The sequence below is a fragment of the Rhinolophus ferrumequinum genome, chromosome 6, assembly GCF_004115265.2.
Source record: "Rhinolophus ferrumequinum isolate MPI-CBG mRhiFer1 chromosome 6, mRhiFer1_v1.p, whole genome shotgun sequence".
NCBI classification, from domain to species: Eukaryota; Metazoa; Chordata; class Mammalia; order Chiroptera; family Rhinolophidae; genus Rhinolophus; species Rhinolophus ferrumequinum.
The window spans coordinates 40148370-40173576 of NC_046289.1; the positions used below are offsets into that span (position 1 = coordinate 40148370).

Consider the following 25207-nt stretch of genomic DNA (forward strand, 5'->3'; position numbering starts at 1 on the left):
TCATACAATATTTGGGTATTAACATACTTTAGTATAAAAATTTAAAATTTGTTCATGAAGAAATATCAGGGTACATTCCACAAATTTTTATTGGATACATACTATGTAATCAACATTGTGATAGGCAGCAGGAATATAATGGCGAATAAGACAGACTATACATTCTGCCTGTATTATCAAACAGATCGCTAATACTAAATCTAGTGATAAGTTATTGCATCTATGTGGCATAATCTAGAATCATTTATAATGTAAAAATGAATTTTCAATATTAAAAATTTGGTGATAAAATATTAAAATGTTGCATTTCATAATTTAAATCATATAATTAGATTACATCCTAAATTAACATATTTCCTAAATTGATATACAAGGATTCCTTCTTTGATCTAATGTATTAAAGTTTCCTCTTATTAGAATTTATTCCATCCTTTCTCAGCTTAATTGTGTGGTGCTTATTTTATTTGGTTTTTGATATCTTTCCACCTGTTGATATACATATTTTGGAGAACTTTACATATATTATTATAGAACAAGTAGGAATTTCTCTTTGGGATCTACTATGTGTTTTCTTAGGCTGAAAAGAAATTACAATATTTACTCAGGATGGATACCCCTAGCCCTGAATGAGTTTCACGTGTGTCATTTATTCACACATATATTTAAGCTGTTTCCTGTGCAAGGACTGCTCTAGACACTGGAAAATCAATGATGAATAAAATAGACACAGTCCCTACTCTCAAGAAGCTTTCCTGGTAGAAACAGACATTAATCAGATAACCACATGAATGAGTATATAATTACATAATGAGTTCTGTAAGAGCAAAGGAACCTATTGTAGATCAGGTTGGCTAAGGAGGCTTTTTTGAAGTAGTCACTCGTGCAGAGATCTGAAAGCATGAGAAAGACCAAACTCTGCAAAGGTTGGTTGGTGGGAGTGGGCTGGTAACAAAACAGATTTCAGTTTTGAAAAGATATCTCTAGCTTCAGTGTGGAGTCATATTGAATTCAGGGAGATGAATTAGAAGCCTATCACAGTTATCCAGGAGAACTAATGACTAGCGTAGTGGCAGTAAAGAGAAACGGACAGATAAAACAGATATTTAAAATTTGGGTGGTAAAATTGAAAGGATGTGCTGATTGATTTGATTAGACATGGGGGAACTTAGGAATGGGGAGGCATGAAAGATAATACTTTGTTTTCTGAGTTGTACAGTGTATTGAGGAAGGAAACCATAATTCGGTTTTAGACATACTGAGCTTGAGGATGTTTACATTCAAAGGGAAATAGAGACGGCAATGAGGATACATGGGTCTGGAACTTTCGGGAGGAGCCTGGCCCAAAGATAGAAATTTAGGATTCATTAGATTGTTGAAGATTTTTGAGATTGCCTAGCACTGGGAGTGTAGAGCAAGTAGAAAAGGGAGCATAAACTGAGTCCTGAGGAGCAGCAAAAGAGGTGGGGAAAAAGCCAATGGTGAAGGTGTTGCAAAAATCAAGGGAAGAGAGTTTTCAGCAGCGATGTTTCATGCTGTTGGGATGTTAAAATAAGAATGGGATATAAAAATATTGACAATTCTCCGCAACTGAGTTTTCTACATTAATATTTATAAAATGTTCATTTTCCTTCTATTTAGGCACATCCACTATGCTGCTGGCTAGAATAAACTGTGCAGATTGGTCTGATGTATGTACTAAGCAAAATGTTACTGAATTTCCTGTTGTAAAGATGTACAAAGAAGGAGAGAACCCAGTATCTTATGCTGGCATGTTAGGAACAGAAGATCTCCTAAAATTTATCCAGCTGTAAGTATTCAGCTTCCGCCTAACGTTTTTAAACTTTTGGGTCTCTAAAACTTTTGATTATAGACGTTGTTGACTCACTTTGAGAATAATAGAATTGAGATCACAAGATAAGCATCGATGAGGAGAGCTTCCTCACATTCCGTCACTTTTGGGGAGATAGAATAGGTGTGATTTTTTGTTTTGTTTTGTTTAGAATAGTCTGCCTTTATTTTGTCAGATGTTTATCCTGAGAAATATTTGCTAAATTCAGTATGTTTTATTTTTTTACAAGCTGAAAAATACCTTTAAAAATTAATTTTGAATATACTTGTATATTCATCTAGCAGCAGGATTTCCTGTCCAGTGAATATAACATCTGTTCAAGAAGCAGAACAATATTTAAGTGGGGAATTATATAAAGACCTCATCTCCTATTCTAGTGTGTCGGTACTGGGACTATTTAGTCCAACCATGACAACAGGTAAGCAGAATTGAACTTTTAAATTATGCAATACATAGGTAAAAACTTGCTAGTTGGTTTTTTAAAAAAAGAATTACTGTCTTTTTAAATTACACAGAATTCAAATTATAGAGGAGTTTGAAAATACAGAGAAATTTGAAGAAAAAAATATCTATAATTATTTAGAGTTGTTAAATTTTGATGTAATTCCCTCCCTCTTTTTCTGTATACCCATGTATTACATATTTACTCGTATTTATATTTTAACGTATTTAGGTTAGTACTGTGTATCTAGGTTCGTTTCTTGCTGTTTTTGTTTAGCATTGCCTGGGTGCATTTTGTTCCATGTGAGTATTAATATTCTTCAGAAATACCATGGCTGTATAATATTTGATAGGATGAGTATACTGTAATTTATTTAACTATTTACCAACAATATTTATTGTTTTCTTTTTGTCTTTTTGCTCTCGGTAATGAAGATTTTTATTATGAGTCTTTGTGTGGATTTTAGACTAATGGATATAGATTCCCAGTACGGGAATAACTTTGTCTTCTATAAAATATTTGTTATATGTGTTATTCTTTTTCAAATGGTGTTTTAGTACTTCTCTAATGAATTACTATGAGATTTTTATATATTAAGGATATTAAGCTTTTGTCATTTCGTTGTAATTTTTCCCCCAAGTTTGTTGTTTGCGTTTTAGCTTTGTTTGACAATAATTTTATATGTAGCAGTTTAAAATTTGTTTTCAGATTTATTGGTTTTGAGATTTCTTTCATTGCTTTTAGCTGTAGAAAATTCCTTGATCATTATAAATTAATATTCATCTGTATTCTTGATTTATTTGTATTTTCTTATTCTAATTTATATTGTCTTTTTTGCTTTGAATATTTTTCCTTTTTAAAAAATTGTGATAAAATACACATAACAGAGTTTACCATCTTAACCATTTTTATGTGTATAGGTAATTAGTGCTAAGTATTTACGTTGTTGTGCAGCTAACTTCCAGAACTTTTTTATCTTGCAAAACTGAAACTAAGGAAACTGCATTTTCCCTAGCCCCTGGAAACTACTATTCTACTTTCTGTCTATAAATTTGACTACTTAAGATACCTCATATAAATGGAATCATACAGTATTTATCTTTTTCTGACTGGCTTACATCATGTAGCGTAATGTCCTCAAGGTTCATCAGTGTTGTAGCATGTGTCAGCATTTCCTTTCTTTTAAAGGCTGAATAATATTCCATTGTATACATACAACCCATTTTATTTATCTGTTCATCTGTTGATGGACACTTGGGTTGTTCCTACCTCTTCGCTATTACGAATAATGCTGCTGTGAACATTGGTGTACAAATAAATATTTCTTCAGGACCCTGCTTTCAATTCTTTTGGATATATACCCAGAAGTGGAATTGCTGGGTCATCTGGTAATTCTATTTTTATTTTTTTCAGGAACCACCATACTGTTTTCCATAGCAGCTGCACCATTTTATATTCCAACCAACAGTATCCACGTTCTCACCAACACTTATTATTTTTTGTTTTTTTTATAGTAGCCGTCCTAATGGGTGTGAGGTGATGAGTCATTGTGGTTTTGATATGCATTTTCCTAACTGTGTGATGATTAGTGATGTTGAGCATCTTTTAATGTGCTTGTTGGTCATTTGTATATCTTTTTTGGAGAAATATCTATTCAGGTCCTATGCCCAGTTTTTAATCAGGTTGTTATTTTTGAGTTGCAGGAGTTCTTTATATATCCTGGATATTAACCCCTTATAATATATATGATTTTCAAATATTTTCTCCCATCCACAATCACTCTGTTGATTGTGTCCTTTGATTTTTCTTTTTTAAAAGTCTACAACTATTTAGTTATTGTCATGCATGGTGTGATGTTAGGGGCCAGCTTTATTTTTGTCTAAATAGTTAACAATTGTCCTTTTTTCTTTTTTGATTCCACTATCCCTTTTTGTGATCCACCATTATCATATTAAATGCACATCTATGTGTGTATGAGGTCGGACAATTAAGTTTGCAAACATCCTAGAAAAAGTGCTACATATCATGTTTCCCTGAAAATAAGACCTAGCCGGACCATCAGCTCTAATGCGTCTTTTGGAGCAAAAATTAATGTAAGACCCGGTCTTATATTATAGGGAAATTATATTATATTTTATTATATTTATTATATTATATTATATTATGTTATATTATGTTATACTTGGTCTTATATTATAGTAAAATAAGACCGGGTCTTACATTAATTTTTGCTCCAAAAGACACATTAGAGCTGATGGTCCAGCTAGGTCTTATTTTCGGGGAAACACGGTACCTCATTGCTGCATATCATTACGGTCACCTTCGAAGTACTCCCCTTGGGAAGCTATGCACCGATGTCAGTGCCTAGTCCACCCTTCAAAGCAGTTTTGGAACTCTTTTTCTGGAATGGCCATCAGAGCTGTGGTCGTATTACCCTTGATGTCCTGAATATCATCAAAATGTCTATCTTCTGGTAAAGAAAGAAGTCATTGGGGGCCAGACCCGGTGCGTACGGAGGGTGTTCCAATACAGTTATTTGTTTACTGGCTAAAAACTCCCTCACAGACAGTGCCGTGTGAACTGATGCATTGTCATGATGCAAGAGCCATGAATTGTTGGCAAAAAGTTCAGGTTGTCTAACTTTTTCATGCAGCCTTTTCAGAACTTACAAATAGTAAACTTGGTTAACTGGTTTGTTCAGTTGGTACAAATTCATAATGAATAATTCCTCTGATATCAAAAAAGGTTAGCAACATTGTTGCAACAAGTTTGCGAACTTAATTGTCAGACTTCCTATATGTATGTCTAAATGTTTTCTATTAACTTTACCTATTGATACTTAATCTATTAGTTTTATAATACATTCCGAATATATGATTGGGTCGTCTCTTATTTTTCTTTTTTATATTTTCTTACCTTGTGTGTTTACTCTTACAGGTGAACTTTAGCTATTTACACACATTGTCTAAACTTATTTAATGGCAGTTGCTTGTTTTATGCTTCATTGGTATTTCCTTAATTTTTCTTTATTTTTTTCTATATGGAATATGCTTCTTTTGGCTAGAGAAGATGTTCTTTAACAATCAAACAAAACATATTGGAATCTATAAAATTAAAGATCATTTCAATGATTTTGATTCCCTTTTATGGAAGATAAGGACGCTTTTAATTTTTTCTATGGTCATTTTCTCTATGTGAGGCTCTATGGTCTCATATAGGCTCAGATTATCATTATTGTTGAGCTTCTTTTCTTTTTTTTGCTTTCTATATTTCTGTTTCAAAAATCTTTTGCATTTACTTTTCCAACATTTTCTTATGAAAATTGTCAAACATACAGCAAATTTGAAAGAATTTTACACCCATGTACCCCACCATCTAGATTCTACTATTAGCATTTAATTATACTTGCTTTAGCATATACCTGCACATCTGTCCATTCCTCTGTCCATCAATTAATTGACCTTATTTTTAATGCATTTCAAATTCATGTTTCTACATTAAGCTGTGATACAGTGCTTATAGCAATTTTATTTTCACAGTTTTACATAGCATCAGACTATGTAATATCACTACTTCTCTATTCTTATACCCTTACTCTTTATTTTTTTTTTTTTGCTTCATAGGGATGTCTTTCAGTAAGTTTTAAAGGAAGGGTACACATAGGGAATTTTTTCTGACCAATAGTATTACTTAGAATGTTATTTTCTTGCCTTTGCATGGGGGTGGACTCTTGACTGGGTAATAAAATCCTTAGCCTTAGTGTTTTCTTCATCACATACTCTTACCAGTTATCCAGCAAACCTTCCCCCTTCTTATTTTTTCTTTCATTTAAGATGAATTTCAGACTCTGAATGAAATATTTTAAGGATATTTGTATGGGAAGAGGATTCCAATGTCTAGCATTGTATTTGTATATAGTGGATACTATTAACTATTAAATTTAGCTTTCTATACATTTTGTCTAGTAATTACTCCCCTCTACTTTGTCTTCGAAATCTTCTAAAATAAAAGCCAAAAAAACTTACTACAAAGAAATAATAAGAATGTTAATGTGTGCTTTGTGGCTTACCATCTTAGAAGCAGAATCCTGGAACGGCATACGTAGCTTTTTGATTTGTATTTTATGTATGAAAAATTGTGAAGTGAATGAATCTGTGTTTTACTCTTTTGTCTTTCCCTTTCCAATGTTTTTGTTCCCACTGTTGACTTCTATCTACCTCAGGTGCCTGGTGCTCTGAAGTCTTATTTATTGCTTGCACTGGGCCTCCTTCCAAAAAGAATTTGTGTTCAGATAAAAAGCACTAATACAATAAAATCATTGAAACAAGGATAAGAGTTAAGCAATAAAAGAGTAGGGGATAATTATGTAGAACATCTGGAAAACACTGTAGTTCATAAAACTTAACTCTAAGCAATCTAGTAGCAACCAGAAACTTAACTTGCCCTCTTATCAAGTTAGGATGCTGACTCACCCATAGAAAAGTCTTTTTCCTGATTGTAAAGGCTGAGGAGGAATTTTTCATGTTATTTTTTGTATACCGTGTTTCCCCCAAAATAAGACCTAGCCGGACAATCAGCTCTAATGCATCTTTTGGAGCAAAAATTAATGTAAGACTCGGTATTATATTATATTATACCCAGTCTTATATTATAGTAAAATAAGACCAGGTCTTATATTAATTTTTTGCTCCAAAAGATGCATTAGAGCTGATTGTCCAGCTAGGTCTTATTTTCGGGGAAACACGGTAAGGGATCAATAGAAGGAACAGTGTACTTGATTATATTTCTAACAAACGATGATAAAATCTACATGTAATTATAAATCAAAAAAAGACAAAAGTGTAATGTTAAATTATATATGAGTAGTTCTGGTGTACGAGAATGATGTAATCTTGACATGATGCTTTTTAATGTTCCTAGCCGTTTCAATCAGGTATTAATTCCTCTTATTTTTTGTTGTTGTTATTTTTTGTCAACATTCACATGATAGTTTCTGGACTTTCAGATCTATTGAATGAGAAAATGTAGAACAATAAAAATAAAAATGAATTATGAATTCATTAACATTTTTATGTACATTTGCATTTTACTCATAAAAGCTAACTACTAACATTAATTGAGCACTAATTTGTATCAGATATTGATTTGTTTATATAGATGCTAATGGTTTGAAGATTAATATAATGTGAATTCTATAAGGGCTGAAATTTCTCTTCTGTCCACTGGTGTATCTGCCCTCTACTGGAAAGTTACTATTTTTTCTTCTGTAATTAATAAATATCTTATGGGGTTATAATTTTAACACTCTGTACATGTCCTGTTTCTCATTAACCTTTTACACTTCAGTTTTAGAATTCATTGCCTGAAAAATTTATTACTATGTTGGTTGCCAAGTAGAAAATTTCTAATTCCATTATGCTTTCTATATTTACTAGCTGTAAGAGTTTTCCCTTCTCATTTGTTTATCAGTGTGGATAAACTGATTTTATCCACTTATTTTACTCATAGGTTATTGCCAGTTACTATTATTAGTTTGCTCAAATTTGGTCAGTGGGAGTCCCTTCAATATGGCTCCTATGTCTTTTGACATGTCTCCACAATTCTTTGAATATGTCCTCTTGGCACAAAGTGCTCCCAGCCCCATTCCTGGAATCAGCTATTTCTCCAAGGAGTCCAGATTCCTTTTAGTGGGACATTGAATTTAGAAACCAAGATCTATGGGTTTAGGAGTGCTTTTAGTTACTGGAGTATTCTTACTTCTCAACCCTTGCTGACAGAGTTAAAAAATAGGTGTGTGTGTGTGTGTGTAAATACAACTTTAGTAAAATGTGATAGTGGAAAAAAGCAATATTGCTAAATTAATGTATTCATTTTATGCAATTAAAATGTTTTTTGTTAAATAAGTAAATATTGTAGGTCACCATGAATATTACATCACAAATATATTTTTAGTGTTTACAATTTTTTATTTAGATAACTGATTATGTTTTTATATTTGGGGTTGCCCTATATTCTGACATATACACAGTTTTCACCAAGGAAGAGAATATGCTTGATTTTAAGCACTCAGAGGAAAATTTACACTTTGATTTAGTGGAAATGGTTATGCATCTGAGGTCTACAATCTTAAATGCTCCTAGCCCACAAGTAACAGGATTTATGAACAAGTGGATTCATGAAGAGCCTCTCAAGAAACATTCATGAGTAGAAAGGCTCTGTATGCTGAAATTATATAGAAATAATAGTGTAACTTTCCAGTGTTACTTTTCAAAAAAGAAAAGAAGCTGAAACAGATTCCATTATGTGATTGCTTTAGATAATGATCATCAGTTATCGACCAGAATTTAGTCCTCTTTTCTGTTGGAAATGAAAGTATAGGCACTCAGTCCTTTCTAGTCGCTTAGTTTTCTTTTGAATCTTTTCTACTTTGGTGCATCATTGGCTAAAGACAATAGTTTCATGGGTTACTAGTCTTGGTGCTCACATCCTGAATATGCTGTGTGCTAAGGTGCAGATCTTTTGGGTTCAGCATGCTCAGACTGCTAGGTGCTTTATGACTCAAACCTTCCATCATTGTTTTTGTATTTGAACTACTATGAACCTTTTGTGCAGCAAGCTGAGCTATCGTTTGGCCTTCACTTGGCGAGAATACATCAGTTATACAAGTCCACCCCTGCTCTTTTCTCATTAACTTACAACTGTTTAATTCAGACTTGCTTCTTGGTATATGATCATCATTAACATGATCCAGAATGTGCTATTATTTATGAAAATGTATTCAGAAATTTATAGAAGTAATAGTTTTAATTTCAAATATCTGTATCCTACCAAATGAGAAAAGACGGATACACAAGTTAAGCAAAGTTCAAAAGTAACAAAAACACATTACAGAAAATACAGGAAGTAAAAAAAGACACAAATCCCTCGCAGTTGCAGAACCTTAACACAGACACTGTTAGAGGACTAGAGTTCCTAGTCTTCTATTTCTGTCTATGCACATAGGTACTTTTAGATGTGATTATAACGTGGATATCATTCCACATACCTGCTTTTCTTTCTAGGCTACATATAGGACAGTTGTCTCCATTTACCTTGCCTTAAGGTAAGGTAACAAATATTTATTCAGTAACTGTATGACTAACGTGCTATAAATCTTATAAATTACATTTAGAATACGTTTGTTTAGGGAACCATAGTTTCAGTATATCAGTTTACATTTCTGTAGTAATCAAATGTCACAAAAAGAACACAGATTTATTGTAGAACCAGTAAGTTATATAAGGTCTGCACTTAAATATTTATCTTTATAATTAATTAGTAACAAAGTACTATCATTAATAAATCTGTTCATTGAATAGCACACAGAATTTTAAAGATTTCATATTTTTGTCTTGTCTATGTATTGATAGCAAAAGAAGATTTCACTGAAGCAGGAAAGTACCTAAAAGGATGTGTTATCACTGGAATTTATTCTGAAGAAGATGTTTTGATATTGTAAGTTTATTGGTCTTCTAATTTTAGGAAGGAAGAAGTTTGCAAAATAATATATTGATTATCTTTACACAGTTGATGAAGACAATAGGGTAGCAATATAACTAAATTTTAAATTTCCTTCTAGGAAAATCTGCGAAGTACCACTTGGTTATTTAGAATTTTTAGATATTCTTTTACTTTAATCTAGAGCCCCCATATTACTTCATCTTCCTATAGAAATTAACCTCTTTGTATTCTGTTACCTGCAATTCTGATTCTTTGGAGTTGTCATATTTTGGGGGGGGGGAATTTTACTTCTTGAGTGTCTGGGTTTTGATTTGCCACCAAGGTATATATAAAAATCAAAGTTTTCCCATTTTTCCAGATTTCTCCCAGAGTTTTAGTTGATGCAACTATACCTGATAATTCTACCTAATTTTAAGTTACTGCTAATATACACTTAATCAGTGCTTGTTTAGCCATTTAAGTTGTTTTATTTGTAGAATTTGGGGTTCCTATGAACTACCAAATATTTTATGAAGCACTGAACTGAATGAAGGACTGAACTGAAAATTTGGGACATTATGATTAATACCGTATTCTACGTTAATGGCTCATTTTTAGGAGCAAGTGGAGTCAAGTTCATTAGTTTGTCTTTCTTACCTTTTGATTATAATATTCCTAATTGTAATTTCTGAGCTCAAATGTTTGAGCCTGAACACTGGTGACATATGCTTTAGATGATCAAATTCCTGTTCTATCCATGAAATCAATAATTTTTAAAAAGTAAAATACCGAACTCCAGATTTTTAGGAAATATGAGACCCATTTACCTGACACATGGAGAGTCACCCACTCTCTTCTCCATTGTCACTGTTCATGTAACTATGGCCCAAACAGTTAGACCAGTAGTTTTCAGGGTGTGTTTTGTTTATAACCAATTGGTCAACTAAGCAGGTCCTGCAGCTAATCTGATCATTGGTCTCTCTACTAACGCTTATAATACTATATAATGTCTACACTTTGTTCTAGCATGAATTAAATTTTTATATGCTATAAATGTGACTACTTCGCTGGCAATTTCACACAAAACATTTTTTTCCTAGTTAGTGATCTTCTTTTAGGTTTAGTTAGCACAAGTAGTGGTGGGAGGGAGCAGAGTTGGTCTCTGTTTTAGTGGAAAGAGCACAGACTCTGTATCTGGAGTACCTCAGTTTGAATTCTTTCTCTTCCATTTATCATTCTGAGTCCTGGTTTCCTTATCTGTGACATAGGGGTGATAGTGGCTACTTTATAAAGCTATTCTGAGGGCTAAATAAAAACTTAACTGAAAGCAACCTATGTAGTCTCTGCAAATAGTAGACTTCTAATAAGTGCCGATCTTGCTCAGCAGTATGGTGAGCAGTTCAGAAAGACGGAGAACCATTCAGTATGTTTCTAATCTTATTTAGACAAGTTCTTGATGAGTAAGATGTCTAGAAAAATAAATATGGCTAGATTATTATCTGTTGCTTTCTTTTAACCCAGGTTGTCAAGGCTCCAGAAGATAAATTTGTCTGTAAATTGAGTTCATTTTTTTCTTGGTTGTAGGGCTTCCCATTTGCTGCCTCCCACGGTGACTTCTTGGCCTCGTTGTTCATGTTTTTGATGACTTGCTATATATTGGTTGAAAATTTTAATACTATATTTCTCCATAGGTCAAATAGATACACTGCAACTCTTCCAGCCCTGCTGTTAGCCAGACACAAAGAAGACAAAGTAGAGAGCCTTCCATTAGCAAACACCCATGCGCAAGACATAGTTCAAATGATAACAAATTCATTACTGGAAACATTTGTGAGTATATTTTACAATAAGGATATTGTTTGGAATAAGAATATCTAGATCAGGTAAAGGTCGTTTATTTTAATAGGTGATCTTCCAGCTTTTGTTGGCGTAGGGCATGATGTTTGAGAGCTGAGGAATCACTCGGTTGCTCTGTTTTATTGTTCACTCATTGTGCAGACAGCTTCTCTAATCCACTGCCAAAAGTTTACATGTCTTTGGATTATTTTTATTGCTGAGACTAGTGTGGCTGATGGCCAGTTGAAGTTCTTAATCTAGGCTGAAAGTCAGCGTAAAACACATGGATTCCAGAGAGTCAGACCGCTCGGCTTTAAAACCTTGTGTGATTCCTCACTGGACTTAGGGTAACTTCTCTGTGGTCTGTTTCCACTTGTGTAAACTGTAGGTGATAGTGGCACCTGCTGCAGAGAGTTATTGTAAGGCCTGAGTGAGTTATGTGTACAGTGCTTGAGTTCAGTGTTTGGCTCTGGAAACATTCAACAAACGTTAGCTACTATTTTATTATTTATACAGTTTTAGAACAAAATACTGACTTATCAAAGGTCTTTTTCAGTGCTTACTTTGTATAACAGTGGATTCAGGGCACACAGGATGTAATCTTCCTATCTTGATTTCTGTTGCTTTGCATTTATATTAAACATAGCTAGATTATTATAAATATATGCTTTTTTACATTTATAAAGTGACATAAGGAGCATGTTATCAGCTATAAATACTAAACGAATATCCTTGTTTTTTATGTTGTCATGATGATCTAAATCACATTACATTTTAGTCTCAAATAAATGACTGTATCTTAGTTATTAAGTCTTTTGTCACCTTGGTTCTGTTCCCTCACCACCCCCCCCACCAATTAAAGTTACAGGTTATAATTAATGAAATTCTTAGTATTTTCAGGATGTAGTTTTCTAAATTATTTACTAAAGTAACAGTTTTGTCTTTAATAGCATCTTATTAAATGACTGTTTAGCATATACATAATGTAATATTTTTGGAATTATTATAAGCCTTTAGCTATTTTTTTCCCAGATAATACAGAAAATTATAAAGAAGAAAATTAGAATCAACCATAACCCCTTCAACCAAGTTTAAATTTGGGGGTATATTTTCCCAAACTTTAAAAAAAAGTCTGTGTGTGTATATATGTATTTGTCTTTTTATATGAAGGGATATTTTCATCAAGAAACAACGATAGGCATATTGATTTTTCCATATCTGCATAATATTCTGTTGTACTAAAAAACACTATTTAATCAGATTTCTGCTGATAAATATTTAAGTTGTCTTTAGTTTGTTTTGTTTTACTCATGAACCACCCTTGTTGATAATCTTCAGGCGTTTCCATGATTATATACCTGTGATAAATTCATAGAATTTGAATTGCTATTCCAAAGGGTAGGCATATTTTTAAGGCTTCTGATACTTATTCCTGTTTTGCCTGACAGAAGATTTGTATTATTTTACTCTTTCTTGCCTAAAAATTGGTATGTAATTTTTTTCTTTAAAATTATATTCTTTAAAGCTGAGAAACTTTGGGCAAACTTAACTTTCAAAATCTGTTTATAGCTTAGGCAAACATGGTAAGTAAGCATTGTGTCAGTGTTCTAGTTAACAATGTTTTGGTTTACAGTGTTCAACTAAATACTGAACAGTTATAATAAACATTATTTTGCTTTTAGTTTATGACCTTTCTGTAAATTCTAAAACCTTCAAGTGGTTATTAAATTTCTTAAAGCTGCTCTGTGTCAAAGGTTTAAGTATAGAGCACGTAGTGACAGCAGTAGCCAGCTAGTAACAAACTCATCTCCTGGCCTACACTTAGGTTCCTTCATCCGGGCAGGAAAGAGGAGTGGGTGACTAGATGGTAAACATTTTTTATATGGCTTCAAATTTTTGTTTTAATGAACCTGATGACAAATTAATTCACGTAAATCATGCCCAAATCTGAAATAATGATAATTCACGACGTAAGCAATGGTATGTCCAAGGCTGTCACACTTTGAACTGTTTGCTAGGAAATATGCTTAGTAATTTTCTCAGATACATTGAGTTTGTTTTTTATGCTTTTATTATGAATAAGAGTACCAGATCCTACACTAGTATAGCCTCTTATATACTCAAGTAGCCAAAGGTCACCTTCATTTGACCACATTTGGTAAGGTTTTCTGTATCTTCTTAGCCTCTCAGTAGCAATCAAAACTGTTAACTATGCCATTCCTTGTTAAAAATCTCTTTTCTTCTGGTTTTTGCAGCTTGGTCCCTTCCAGATACTCCTCCAACCCTCAGCCACTCTAGAGTTACACCCTCAACCCTTTTATTTTTGCATGTTCTTCCTTTGGGAAATTTTATCCATACCCATGAATTCTACCATCATTATATACCAGCTGATGATTCCTAAATCTGAGTTTCTGATCTTAACTTTCCTTCTGAACTCATAGAACTCTGTCTTTCCTTCCTGATAGACGTAGGAAAGAGCAGAGCCCATCTCTGGTCTGTCATTCCACAAATTCATATTCCAGTCGGTCATCCTTCTAACATAAGCCTTACCATGTTAGTCATTGGATACAAAAATCTCAGTATTCCCAGGAACAAGAAAATCTGTGAAGTCATTTTTCCATCTGGTTTGACAGTTACATTTGCCTCTTCATGCCTAAGTCTGACATATTTCACTTTCATCGTTCCCCAGATATTATACATGCCTTGCCACCTCTCTGCCTATCCTCATGATGCCCCCTATGTCTGGAATCCCTGCTCTAGCACACATCTCAGTTTGTCAAGATCTTATTCCTTACCCAAGTCCAGATGAAACATCACTTCTTAAAATCATTCATGAGCTCCCCAACCTTGTTTTTAGCTTAATTTTGAGCCACTAGGTTTCCTTATTGTCATACATTAACATTTTTATTGGTTCATAGCAGTTTGTATACCTGTCTCCTCCTCTAAAGTATGAACTCTTTGAAAGCAGGGAAAATATCTTGATTCTTTTTGATTCAATACCTAGCATAACATCTTGAACTTTGTAGTTTTCAATAAATGTTTGAATTGAGCAGTGGTAAAGAGATCTACTTGCTTGATAAAATCTGTCCATTTTAGGAAGGGCATATAACTCACGTAGAAGATTAAAGATGATACTTAACACAAGAAGACAACATAGGGGAATTTGGAGAAGGAGTCTAAGATTTAACTCATGAAAGAGGGAGGTGTGAGATAGGATTTTGATTGTGAAAGAATGTGAAGAAAATGAGAATTGGCAGAGTAAAGTGGTTTTGAAAATTAAATAGGGAAAAATAGATGGCAGATTTTGATATTTGAGGATGCTGAACCAGTACTGTATTCAGAGGTGGTTGGCACCATGAAAAAAATAAAATTGTTCATTGGGACTTCTAGTGTGATCCATTGAAATGTGAAGCAGATGAATGGATGCCTGGGTGCTAGTTTCAACTCTTCCTCCTATTATCTTTGTGACTCTAGCAAGTCAGCTTCTCTTCATTGGTTTCCTCATCTGTCAGCTGGGGATTATTTATCTGATAGAGGATGATTTACTCTAGCTCATGGTTATATCCAAAGATGAAATAATAGATAGGGAACTAAAAATGAAAAATGGTAGAAGGCTTTAATATTTTAAGTCATAGCTTTTTTTAATCCTAAATATATTAACATTGATGCTCTTTCCAATTCTTGTTAATAACACATTGTCTTTTACAAATATGTAAAAGTGGTTATTCTCTTTTAATAAAGAATAAAAGGGTTATTAGATTTCTTATTTTTTAAATTTTAAACCCCAAAGAAGCAAGAGACTTTATTAGTTTTTGCACATTTTTTGATTATTTTAATTATGCTGAAAATCCATAATACTGAAACATTTTATTTTTATTTTAAGTAGTCATAGATGCTAAAAGATTATATCTTTAAAGCTCAGCTTATATATATTTTTTCAAAAATTTTATGTTAGACAAAAAAATGTAACAAGAATTTTGTTTGTCATGTGTATGATGGCTAATCTGGTCCAGATTTTAGCATAAGAAATCATTAGAAGTGTTACATCCTTGTAAAATAGGGAGCACCTTTAAGTTAATTTATTTTCAAATTCTATTAGTAGTTTTATTTTGAAAATAACTAATTCATTATTAAGATAAAGAGGGCTTAAATTAAAAAAACTTGAGATTTATAGTTATTAGTATAGCAATCTCACTTAAATAAAAATTTACATTTACAAACTAAAATTGCATGAGTGACTTGAAGATTATTTTCTATTTCATGCATCATCATTCCCCATATTGTTGGGTTTTTTGTTTTTGTTTTTTCCATAGCCAGAAATCACTGTAGAAAATCTTCCCACTTATTTAAGGCTTCAGAAACCATTACTTGTTTTATTTAGTGATGGCAGCATAAACCCTCAGTATAAAAAAGCAATGTTGACACTGATAAAAGAGAAACACGTGGATTCACTTACCCCTTGCTGGTTAAATCTGTAAGTATATGTTTATCTTTATAATGTAAAAGGTAAAGAAAGTATAATTATTACATTTTGATTAGTAAATGAAACTCTAACTCTATCTTTGGAGTTAATATTTTGGGACCAATGTATATAACATTAGGATATTTTAGTAACTAAATTCCCTCAGATGGTCTAAAATGATCTTGTTTTGATTGAAATCTGTTCTACAATATTTTTTCTGTATGGTATGTTTTTCAGCTTCATTGAGGTATAATTGACAAATAAAATTGTAAGATATTTAAACTATACATTGTGAAAGGATTCCTCCATCTAGTTAATTAACACTTCTATCACCTCATCTATTTATACAATTATATATATATATATATATATATATACACACATACATATATATATATGTATATATAATACAATGGGATAAACACACACACACACACACACACACACACACACACCTACACACCTTCTTTATCCATTCATAATGCTGCAATGAATATGGGAATGCAGATCTCTCTTTCATATCTTGTTGTAATTTTTCTTGGATGTATACCCAGAAGTGGGATTGCTGGATCACATGGTAGCTCTTTTTTAATTTTTTGAGGAACCTTTGTACTGTTTTCCATAGTGGCTGCACCAATTTACATTCCTACCAGCAGTGCACAAGGGTTCTCTTTTTTTTCTCCGTGCTTGCCAATACTTCTTATTTTTTGTCGTTTTGATGATAGCCATTCTAATAGGTTTGAGGTGATAGCTCATCATCGTTTTGATTTGCATTTCCCTGATTATTAGTGATGTATTGAGCATCTTTTCATGTACCTTTTGGCCATTTGTATGTGTGCAAAAATGTTTATTCAGTTCTTCTGCCCATTATTAAATTGGGTGGTTTGTTTTTCGTTGAGTTATATGAGTTCTTCAGTTATTTTGGATTCTAACCCTTTATCAGACATGATTTGCAAATATTTTTTCCTGTCCTGAAGGTTGACTTTTCATTTTGTTATAGTTCCACTTATTTATTTCTGCTTTTGTTGCCTTTGCTTTTGGTGTCATACAGTAAATTTTTTAAGTAATAATTTTTCTGATTTTAAAAAACATTTCTGATTGAGGTCCATTGAGAAAATTTTTTCAAGCAGGAAAATAAGCATTGTGATATTTTGACATTTTTCTTCAGTTTCTTTTATTGTACGTCTGTATTTTTTAAATGTAGCCTTAAAATGTTACACAAAGTTTTCAGTGCATTCACCAACAGTACTTCCTGGTATGTTTTCTAGATGTATGGATTGTGTTAAGTAACATAGTTCACATACATATGCACTACCCATTCTTTAAATTCATCAGATGAAAGACATTTTAAAGCATTTGAAAAATTACAAGAATGGGGCAGTGTACATTTTTGCTGTGAAGAGTTCATTCACAGTATAATCTGCTTGACATAGAAATTTTTCAGGTAATTATCTTTTTAGGGTTCTCAGAGTAAAATAGTATTTTCTGTAATGGGGAATGTGCTGTATTAGGAAAACTAGATACGTTAAACTTACAATTTCCTTGTATGAACGTAATTTTTAAAATATTTTCACCTATAAATTAATCTCTTTTTCCTGAGCAAAGATAATTTTATTTGGGAAAGAAGAATTTATTATAAGTATCTTATTTTATACTTTGTAACCATTTTATTTTTGAACTGATATGTGGTCAGATACTTGGCTAAACTTTGGAAGGAGCCTATCATGTTAAGCTAAAATGGTCAAGCCTGTTTTTCACTAAAGCTCTCATTGGCTGCCATTTTTTCTCCCAGGAGAAGCATAGTGCCCCATGTTAAAAGAAACCTTTTCAGACTGATTACTAATAACATAGTTGTAGACCTCATGGTTTTTAGGACATCTTTTCATAAAATACACTTAACTGTCATGGTACTGTATTTAAAGATTAATGTTCTACAAACTGTTATTTTCATTGTTTTGTTATAGAAAGAAATATTAATTATTATGTTCAATTGCTCCCTTTCATAGAAAGACTACTCCTGTGGGGAGAGGAGTCTTGCAGACATATTTTGATGTTCTACCTCCCCTTCCTCTCCTTGTTGTGGTGAATCTGCATTCGGGTGGCCAAGTATTTGCGTTTCCTTCAGACCAGGCTGTAACTGAACAAAACCTTTTATTGTGGCTCAAGAAAGTAGAAGCAGGTCTAGAAAGTCCTATCAGTAAGTTTTCTGTTTTGTTTACTGCACACAGTTCTGTATTTTGTTTCCTAGATTTTCAAACTTGAATTATAGCTAATGAATACTAGAATGAGTTGAATTGTAATAGTTATAAGTATCTGAAATGTTAACATGCTGATAGCATTGACCATGGGACAGCCTCCTCCTGGTAGACATTACTACTCACAGAAAATACGTACCATTGTATTAAATTTAATAATAGCTAGCATTTATTGAATGCTTACTAGATATCTAGTACAATGCTAAATGATTCACATGCTTTTCCTTATTTAATTGTCACAAGAATCATATGAAGTGTTACCTGTAGGAGACTAGTTACAAGTCATATAAATGACCAGTAAATGAGGAAGCTTGGATTCCAACCTGGATCTTTTTTACTCCAGAGCCAAAATTTTGAACCACAAGAAAATAGATCTTGGCTTAGAATTTATGATGTTGGCTGATGACGTGCCATAGTTTCTACTTTGCTGAAACATATGTGAATTTATACTTGTGGTATAGATGCATATGTTAATTTATATACAAATATAGCAACAATAGGCCTGTGGCTGTAATTTTAATAATTAACATTTAATGACCTAGATCATTAGTATATTGAGGAACTCGTGTGAAATTTGATGTAATGAAAAGTCTCCTAAGGTGCTATCCAAGGATTTTGTTATTCAATATCAGATAATCTATATTATAATAACATTTTGACACTGTTCCATGATAGAATCCTGAAATAAGGGATGTGTCTATATATGTGAATATATATGTTTATATTTACACATACAGTTCTGGTGTACAAACTCCAATTCAGTGTTATATTGTCTTTCAGCCAGCGTGCATAGTGTGAATTTAATCATTATGTATATTTGTTTATGTTTAATCAGATACTTGAATTTATTTTAAGTGTCATTGTAGCTCACCTGTTCTTTCCAGGTGGTCTGCTTCATTTCTGTTAAGTTAAGGCAGTTTAACTAAATGATGTTTAAATAGCCTGTAGATGGTATTTTTACATTGAAATATAATTCACATACCATAAAATTCACCCTTTTAAAGCATACAATTTGGTGGTTTTTAGTATATTCACAAGACCGTGCAACCAATACTACTATTGAATTCTATGATAATTTCATCACCCCAAAAAAGAAACCCCATATCCATTAGCAGTCATGCCCCATTCTCCATTCCTTCCACCCCCTGGAAATCACTAATTTACTTTGTCATTACGGATTTGCCTAATGTGGACATTTCTTATAAATGCAATCATTTATCATAGGTTTCAAAGGGGATCATCCATGTTATAGCATGAAAGCAGTAATACATTCCTTTTTATGAATGAATCATATTCCATTGTTTGGGTAGACCACATTTTTTTTCTCTGTTCATTAGTTAATGGGCATTTGGGTTGTCTCCACTTTTTGGCTGTTAGGAATAACGCTGCTCTGAACATTGATGTCCCTGTTTCATATCTGTCAAATACACAGGTGCGTTATGCCAGTACCACACTGTCCTCAATGCTGCAACTTTGTAGTACGTTTTAAATTTGGAAATTTGATTCCTCCAACTTTGTTCTTCATTTCCACGATTATTTTGGCTATTCTGGGTAGTTTTTGATGATACTTTTAAGACTTAATTTTCTGAGACAATTTTAGTTGAATTAAATTGACTATTTTAAGTCATAATCTGGAAAGAATCCTTTCTGTCGTTATCACTTATCACTGACTTCTTCACTCTAGCCACATGGCATAGGGTTTTTTCAGTTGTAGCTCTTGAACTCTAAAGACAGCCTGTGTTCACTACTCCATTTGTGTTGCTATTTTATAGAATCAAATGCATGTTGTCATTTTGCAGCTGCTGTGACACAGGGGCCCCTTGGACTGAATAAATCAAATAAGATTATATGCAGGTAGGGCCAGAGTACCTCTCAAATGGAACTGCTTTTAAAAGTGGTAATGTTCAAAGACACACAAACCTGAGCTTATGACCTAGCCTTCTTGATTACTAACTGTGTGGCTCTAGCATGTCTTTGTTTCTTCCTCTGCAACAATAAAATGAGATTAGTTAAGTTCCCACTCTGACTACGTCCATATTTATTTTAAAAATCAAATAAAATAATGTATGCAAAAGTACTTTGAAAAGTGTAAAATCTGAAGTATTATCGTGATTCATGTAAAGATTCTTTCCTGCATGGAGCATCCTTGGGGCCTTTGATTCCTGAACTCAAACCATTCCCAGGAGGAAAGAATCAGAATTACTCTTCTGAGTTTCCTGAGAGACTGGTATATCTTCCATTGCAATTTTGTTCACGAAATCCTTTGCCATCTCATTCTTTGAGGGGTTTTCATTATTTCTTTGTGTCACTGCTCCTGTTCTTAAGTTATTCCTGCAGCCTCTGCAGCAGGGAAGAAACAAACTGAGCAGTATTTGTCTGTATTGGATCCTGTTTTCTGTGCTGGCAGGACCTGCTCTCACCCCTCTTTGGGAGATGGATCTGAGATGGGGGTCTTGCAGCTACTCTTGGAATAGCCTGAATCTGTAACATGGTGCCACAGGTGTCTGCCTCACCTTGCTTGCTGCACATCTTCATTTCTGTGAAATTGTGACCACTGGCTATTTTTATTTGAGATTTACACTTAACTTTGGTCAAGTTCCCTGACCCATTCAGACCTTGGTTCTCTCATCTATAAAATTGGGATAATAATTTTACTTACAATGTGGAGTTGTAAGGATTAAATGGATAGTAAAGGCTCAATAAATGTTAACTATTATTATCACTACTAATTTGATAATAATGTATTTATTACCCATATATGATTTGGGTACAGTTTTATTTGTAATTGAAAACAGTAAGGTCTTTGTAGTGTTCCCTTAGCAAATAATTAGCAGAATTGTGATGTCCAGTTTTAGGCATTTTATGATCATCTCAGACCACTAGGCTGCAGTGTCTATTTTTAAAAATACTGCTAACTATGTGCTATGGTTTAAATTAAACTTTTCTTTAAAATATTTTAATAAAGATACATCTGCATATTGCAAACTACAAATAGTCATTCTTATCTCTTACCTATTCATTATGTTCAAGAAAATATTTTATCTGCTTGTCACTTTTGAATCTACTAACCTGGAAATAGTCATTTGAAACATCAATTACAATGGTAGCCTAAATTTAATACCCTGCTGATGTTCCAGGTACTAGGATTTTGTATAATTGACTCTGATTGAAGAAATTATGTATCAATGAGTATTATACTGTATATGTATTTATGCAGATTTTTGTGCTTTAATCTACTCTAGGAAATTAGAATTTATATGAATTTCATAAGCTTTTAAAGATATTTATTTGATTTATGAGAGATGCTTAAGTTTGTATTTTATGAACATTTATGTGTTCATAATAGAGTAACAGTTCATTTTTTCATATAAGATTCTTTCACTAGAATTTATTTTTAAAATGTTTACTTTGTAAATTTCCATATGTCGTTTTATTTCTCAAAATAGTATTTTAAATGGACAACTAAATTCTAAAATTATTTTGTAAGATCTGTCTACTAAATGGAGAAAAGTTAGTTAATTTATCTCATATGTTACCATATATATTACCGTGATTTCAAGCCTAAATCAGTTTTCCTTTTCTAATGACCAATGTTTTAAAATAATGTTGATTCACTACCAGGAAACCCATCTAAGAAATTATTCAATGCCTGTCTGTTTATAGTATAGTTGATTCCATAGCAATTTTTAATTATTCCTGTCATGGTTATTTTTATAAAATGCACTTATTTTCATAAAAGTGTGTGCAAAGGATGTTAATCAAAAGCCTCAAAAACCAAAAGTGCTTTAAATGTCCAATAATAAAATAAGAAATAAATACGTATGTGCCAAAAAATTTTTTTGGAATGATTCATAAGAAACAGTGCCACTTCTTTGGGATAAAGACAGGGCTAGGGAGGGAAGGAAGCAGGACACTTTTTCATTTTAACCTGTACCTGTGTGGTCATCTCATAAACATACTGCTATTTTCTAAAACCTCAACAATGATTAACTGGCAGGGAGATTATTTATACAAATTATATTGCTAAATTTCAATTTGAACAGCAATTAAACATTCTGACATTTTCCTTCTTTCTTCATTGCTTTCTTCCTATTAATACTAGCCTTTATTTAGAATATAATAGCTTGCAAATATAATACAAAAAAATGAAAATGGCTAGTAATGAGAAATGTATCAAGTTTCTTAGATAATGTAGTAAAAAAAAATCTACTTTTGCTTAGATAAGTAAAACTGATAAAGTCTTCACTTCTACAAATATATTTTTCAAAATAAAACATTTTCTAGTATATGTATATGATGATTTTATAATCGGTTCATCTTTAACCCTTGATTGTACCTTTTTTCTAGCAATTTTACCTGCTCAGGAATGGAAACCTCCTCTTCCCGCTTATAATTTTCTACGTATGATGGATGCTGCAGCATCTCAGCATTCTAGTAGGAAAGGTCCTGAGTGTGTGAAAGAAACTGATGTTCAGGAGAATGATAAAGAACAGCATGAAGATAAATCAGCAATCAAAAAAGAACCGACTGAAACATTGAGAATAAAGCACTGGAATAGAAGTAATGTATTTAAAGCAGAAAAATCATTTAGGCATGATAATAAAGAATTATGATGCTCAAAAGTGAGCTGATTTCATGGGACTGTGGAAAGCTTTCCAAAGTCTTTTTGGCTTATTTGATAGACTTAAGAATTTATTTTATTAAAAATAATACTAAATCATTTCTAGACCAGTGCTGTTCAACATAATGTGAGTCATATATATAATTTAGAATTATCAAGTAGCCACATTAAAGGTGAAAACGAGCAGGTGAAAACAAGCAAATGAAATTAATTTTAATACTGTATTTCACTGAGTAAGTATACCCCAAATAGTTCAGTGAACAGGAAAATGAGATAGTTTACATTCTTTTTTTTCATATCAAGTCTTCAAAATCCAGGGCAGAGAACATATCTCACTTTGGAGCAGCCACATTTCAGTAGCAGCAGGTGGTCAATAACTACTACTGTATTGGACAGCTCAGCTTTAGACAAAAACTGGCATAATTAATTTAATTCAGTTCTAGCCAGATATATTTTGAACTAAAATATAAATGTAATTCTACTTTAATCACAGTTAACTCCACAGTGGAGTCATATACCTGACAGTTGTATTTGTTTTATTGTAGTGATAATATTAAAACCAGTGGTTCTTAACCAGGGAGCAGTGTTGCCTCCTAGAGGACTTTTGGCAATGTCAAGAGACATTTTTGATTAGGGATACTGCTGGCATCTAGTGGATAGAGGGCAGGGATACTGCTTAAACATCCTATGATACATTGGACAGCCTCCCACAACAAAGCATTATCCTGCCCAAAAGGCCATAGTGCCCAGGTTAAGTAACCCTGTGTTAAACTAACCCGTGGCAGCACGGGCTCGCTGAATTTTCTGGTTCTGCTCAGTCTGAAAAAATCTTGGATGTTAAAGATAAATATTAGGTGGTCTTATTGTCATTATTATAAGCTGGACACAATCTTATTTTTTCTTATAAATTCTTTTTATAATTTTAAAAAGTAATGCAATAACCCTAAAAGGACTTAGAGATATATCTGTAATATATATTATATAGATCACTATATATCGCAATATAATATATATTGTATTATGTATATTGTATATTCTGTATATATAGAGGTATGTTATATAATAGAATATATGATGATTCTCTTATATATAATATATAATTCTCATATATATAAATAAATGTATATGAGAATCTTAAACTCTTCTCTTATTTATACAAATTATATTGCTAAATTTCAATTTGAACAGCAAGCAATTAAACATTCTGACATTTTCCTCATGAAAAGAGAGGCTCCTTCATCTGAACCATGTGTGAAATCTGCCTTATAAGCTTTGGACAAATCAGTTGGTCTTCCTAGGCCATTGGGTCTCATTTACATAACGAGAGGGCAGGATTAGCCAAAAAATTAATTTTTTATTCCTACAGAATTTGCTTGTCAGGCTGACCTGTTCGTAGCAGTTGTCTGTCTCATTTTTGCTCTGTGTAGTTTTTGAGACATTTGTTGAGAACATCCGACTTGGTGTTCCACTATATTTCTCCTTATAATTTCTATCTGGTATATCTTGTTCTTGAAATTTCCCTACATATAGTTTGCCTAGTATAAATGACTTTCGTGACTGGAATTTAAAAAATCACAAACCGCTAAATTTCAATAAATTTGTGACATAGGTCATTTGCTACTCTCAGCACCCCCTACTCGATTTTTTTCCTATAGCATGTGTATTATTTCAGTTCATTATCATTTGTTTTTATTTCTAACATTAGAGATAATGCGAGTGAACTCTAAATATAGTTTGTAGTAATAAAACATTGTCAGCCTAACCATTAGAAATTGCTTATTAACTACAAGCACATAGAAACATGAAATTGATTAGTCATTGTACCATGCAGTTATTGACACATGTTCTTTTAACAATTTTGAAAGTATATGGATTTCATGTACTTCAAAAGTTTTCTTTTTCCTTGGTTATGCCCTGTATTGAACCACTTACCCTGTACCAGTTGTGTTTCTTTGGTTGTAAGCAATACAGATTCAACCCTGCTTAACTTAAACAAAAGGAGAATACAGTTGTCCCTTGGTATCCCCCTCCCTGTGGATACCAAAGTCTGAGGATGTTCAAGTCCCTAATATAAAATGGCATAGTATTTGCATATAACCTGTATTTGCACATAGGCTACAGTGGGGGGGCGCGTATGCCTACACATCACTTCATTCATGTGGATTCAGCATAGAACTTGGCATGAGGCAAATTTAGTTTTGCTTTTTGGATTTTTTTTTTTTTTTTAATCCACAGTTGGTTGAATCTGTGGATGTAGAACCTG

At 32.7% G+C, this 25207-nt stretch overlaps 1 protein-coding gene across 3 annotated transcripts in view; it reads left to right on the forward strand.

Moving 5' to 3' along the window:
• The window catches only part of TXNDC16 (thioredoxin domain containing 16), an 86208-nt gene extending 61638 nt beyond the window's left edge, over positions 1-24570 (forward strand). For 2 of the 3 annotated variants that reach the window (XM_033109123.1, XM_033109124.1), the window contains 7 exons: positions 1639-1807; positions 2131-2267; positions 9701-9785; positions 11462-11600; positions 15920-16080; positions 18075-18265; positions 22671-24570. In XM_033109123.1, coding sequence (XP_032965014.1) covers positions 1639-1807; positions 2131-2267; positions 9701-9785; positions 11462-11600; positions 15920-16080; positions 18075-18265; positions 22671-22936 — 1148 coding nt within the window. In that variant the 3' untranslated portion in view covers positions 22937-24570. The remainder of the gene's footprint in view (positions 1-1638; positions 1808-2130; positions 2268-9700; positions 9786-11461; positions 11601-15919; positions 16081-18074; positions 18266-22670) is intronic. The other variant, XM_033109125.1, reaches the window with a different exon arrangement.
• The last annotated feature ends 637 nt before the right edge of the window (positions 24571-25207 follow it).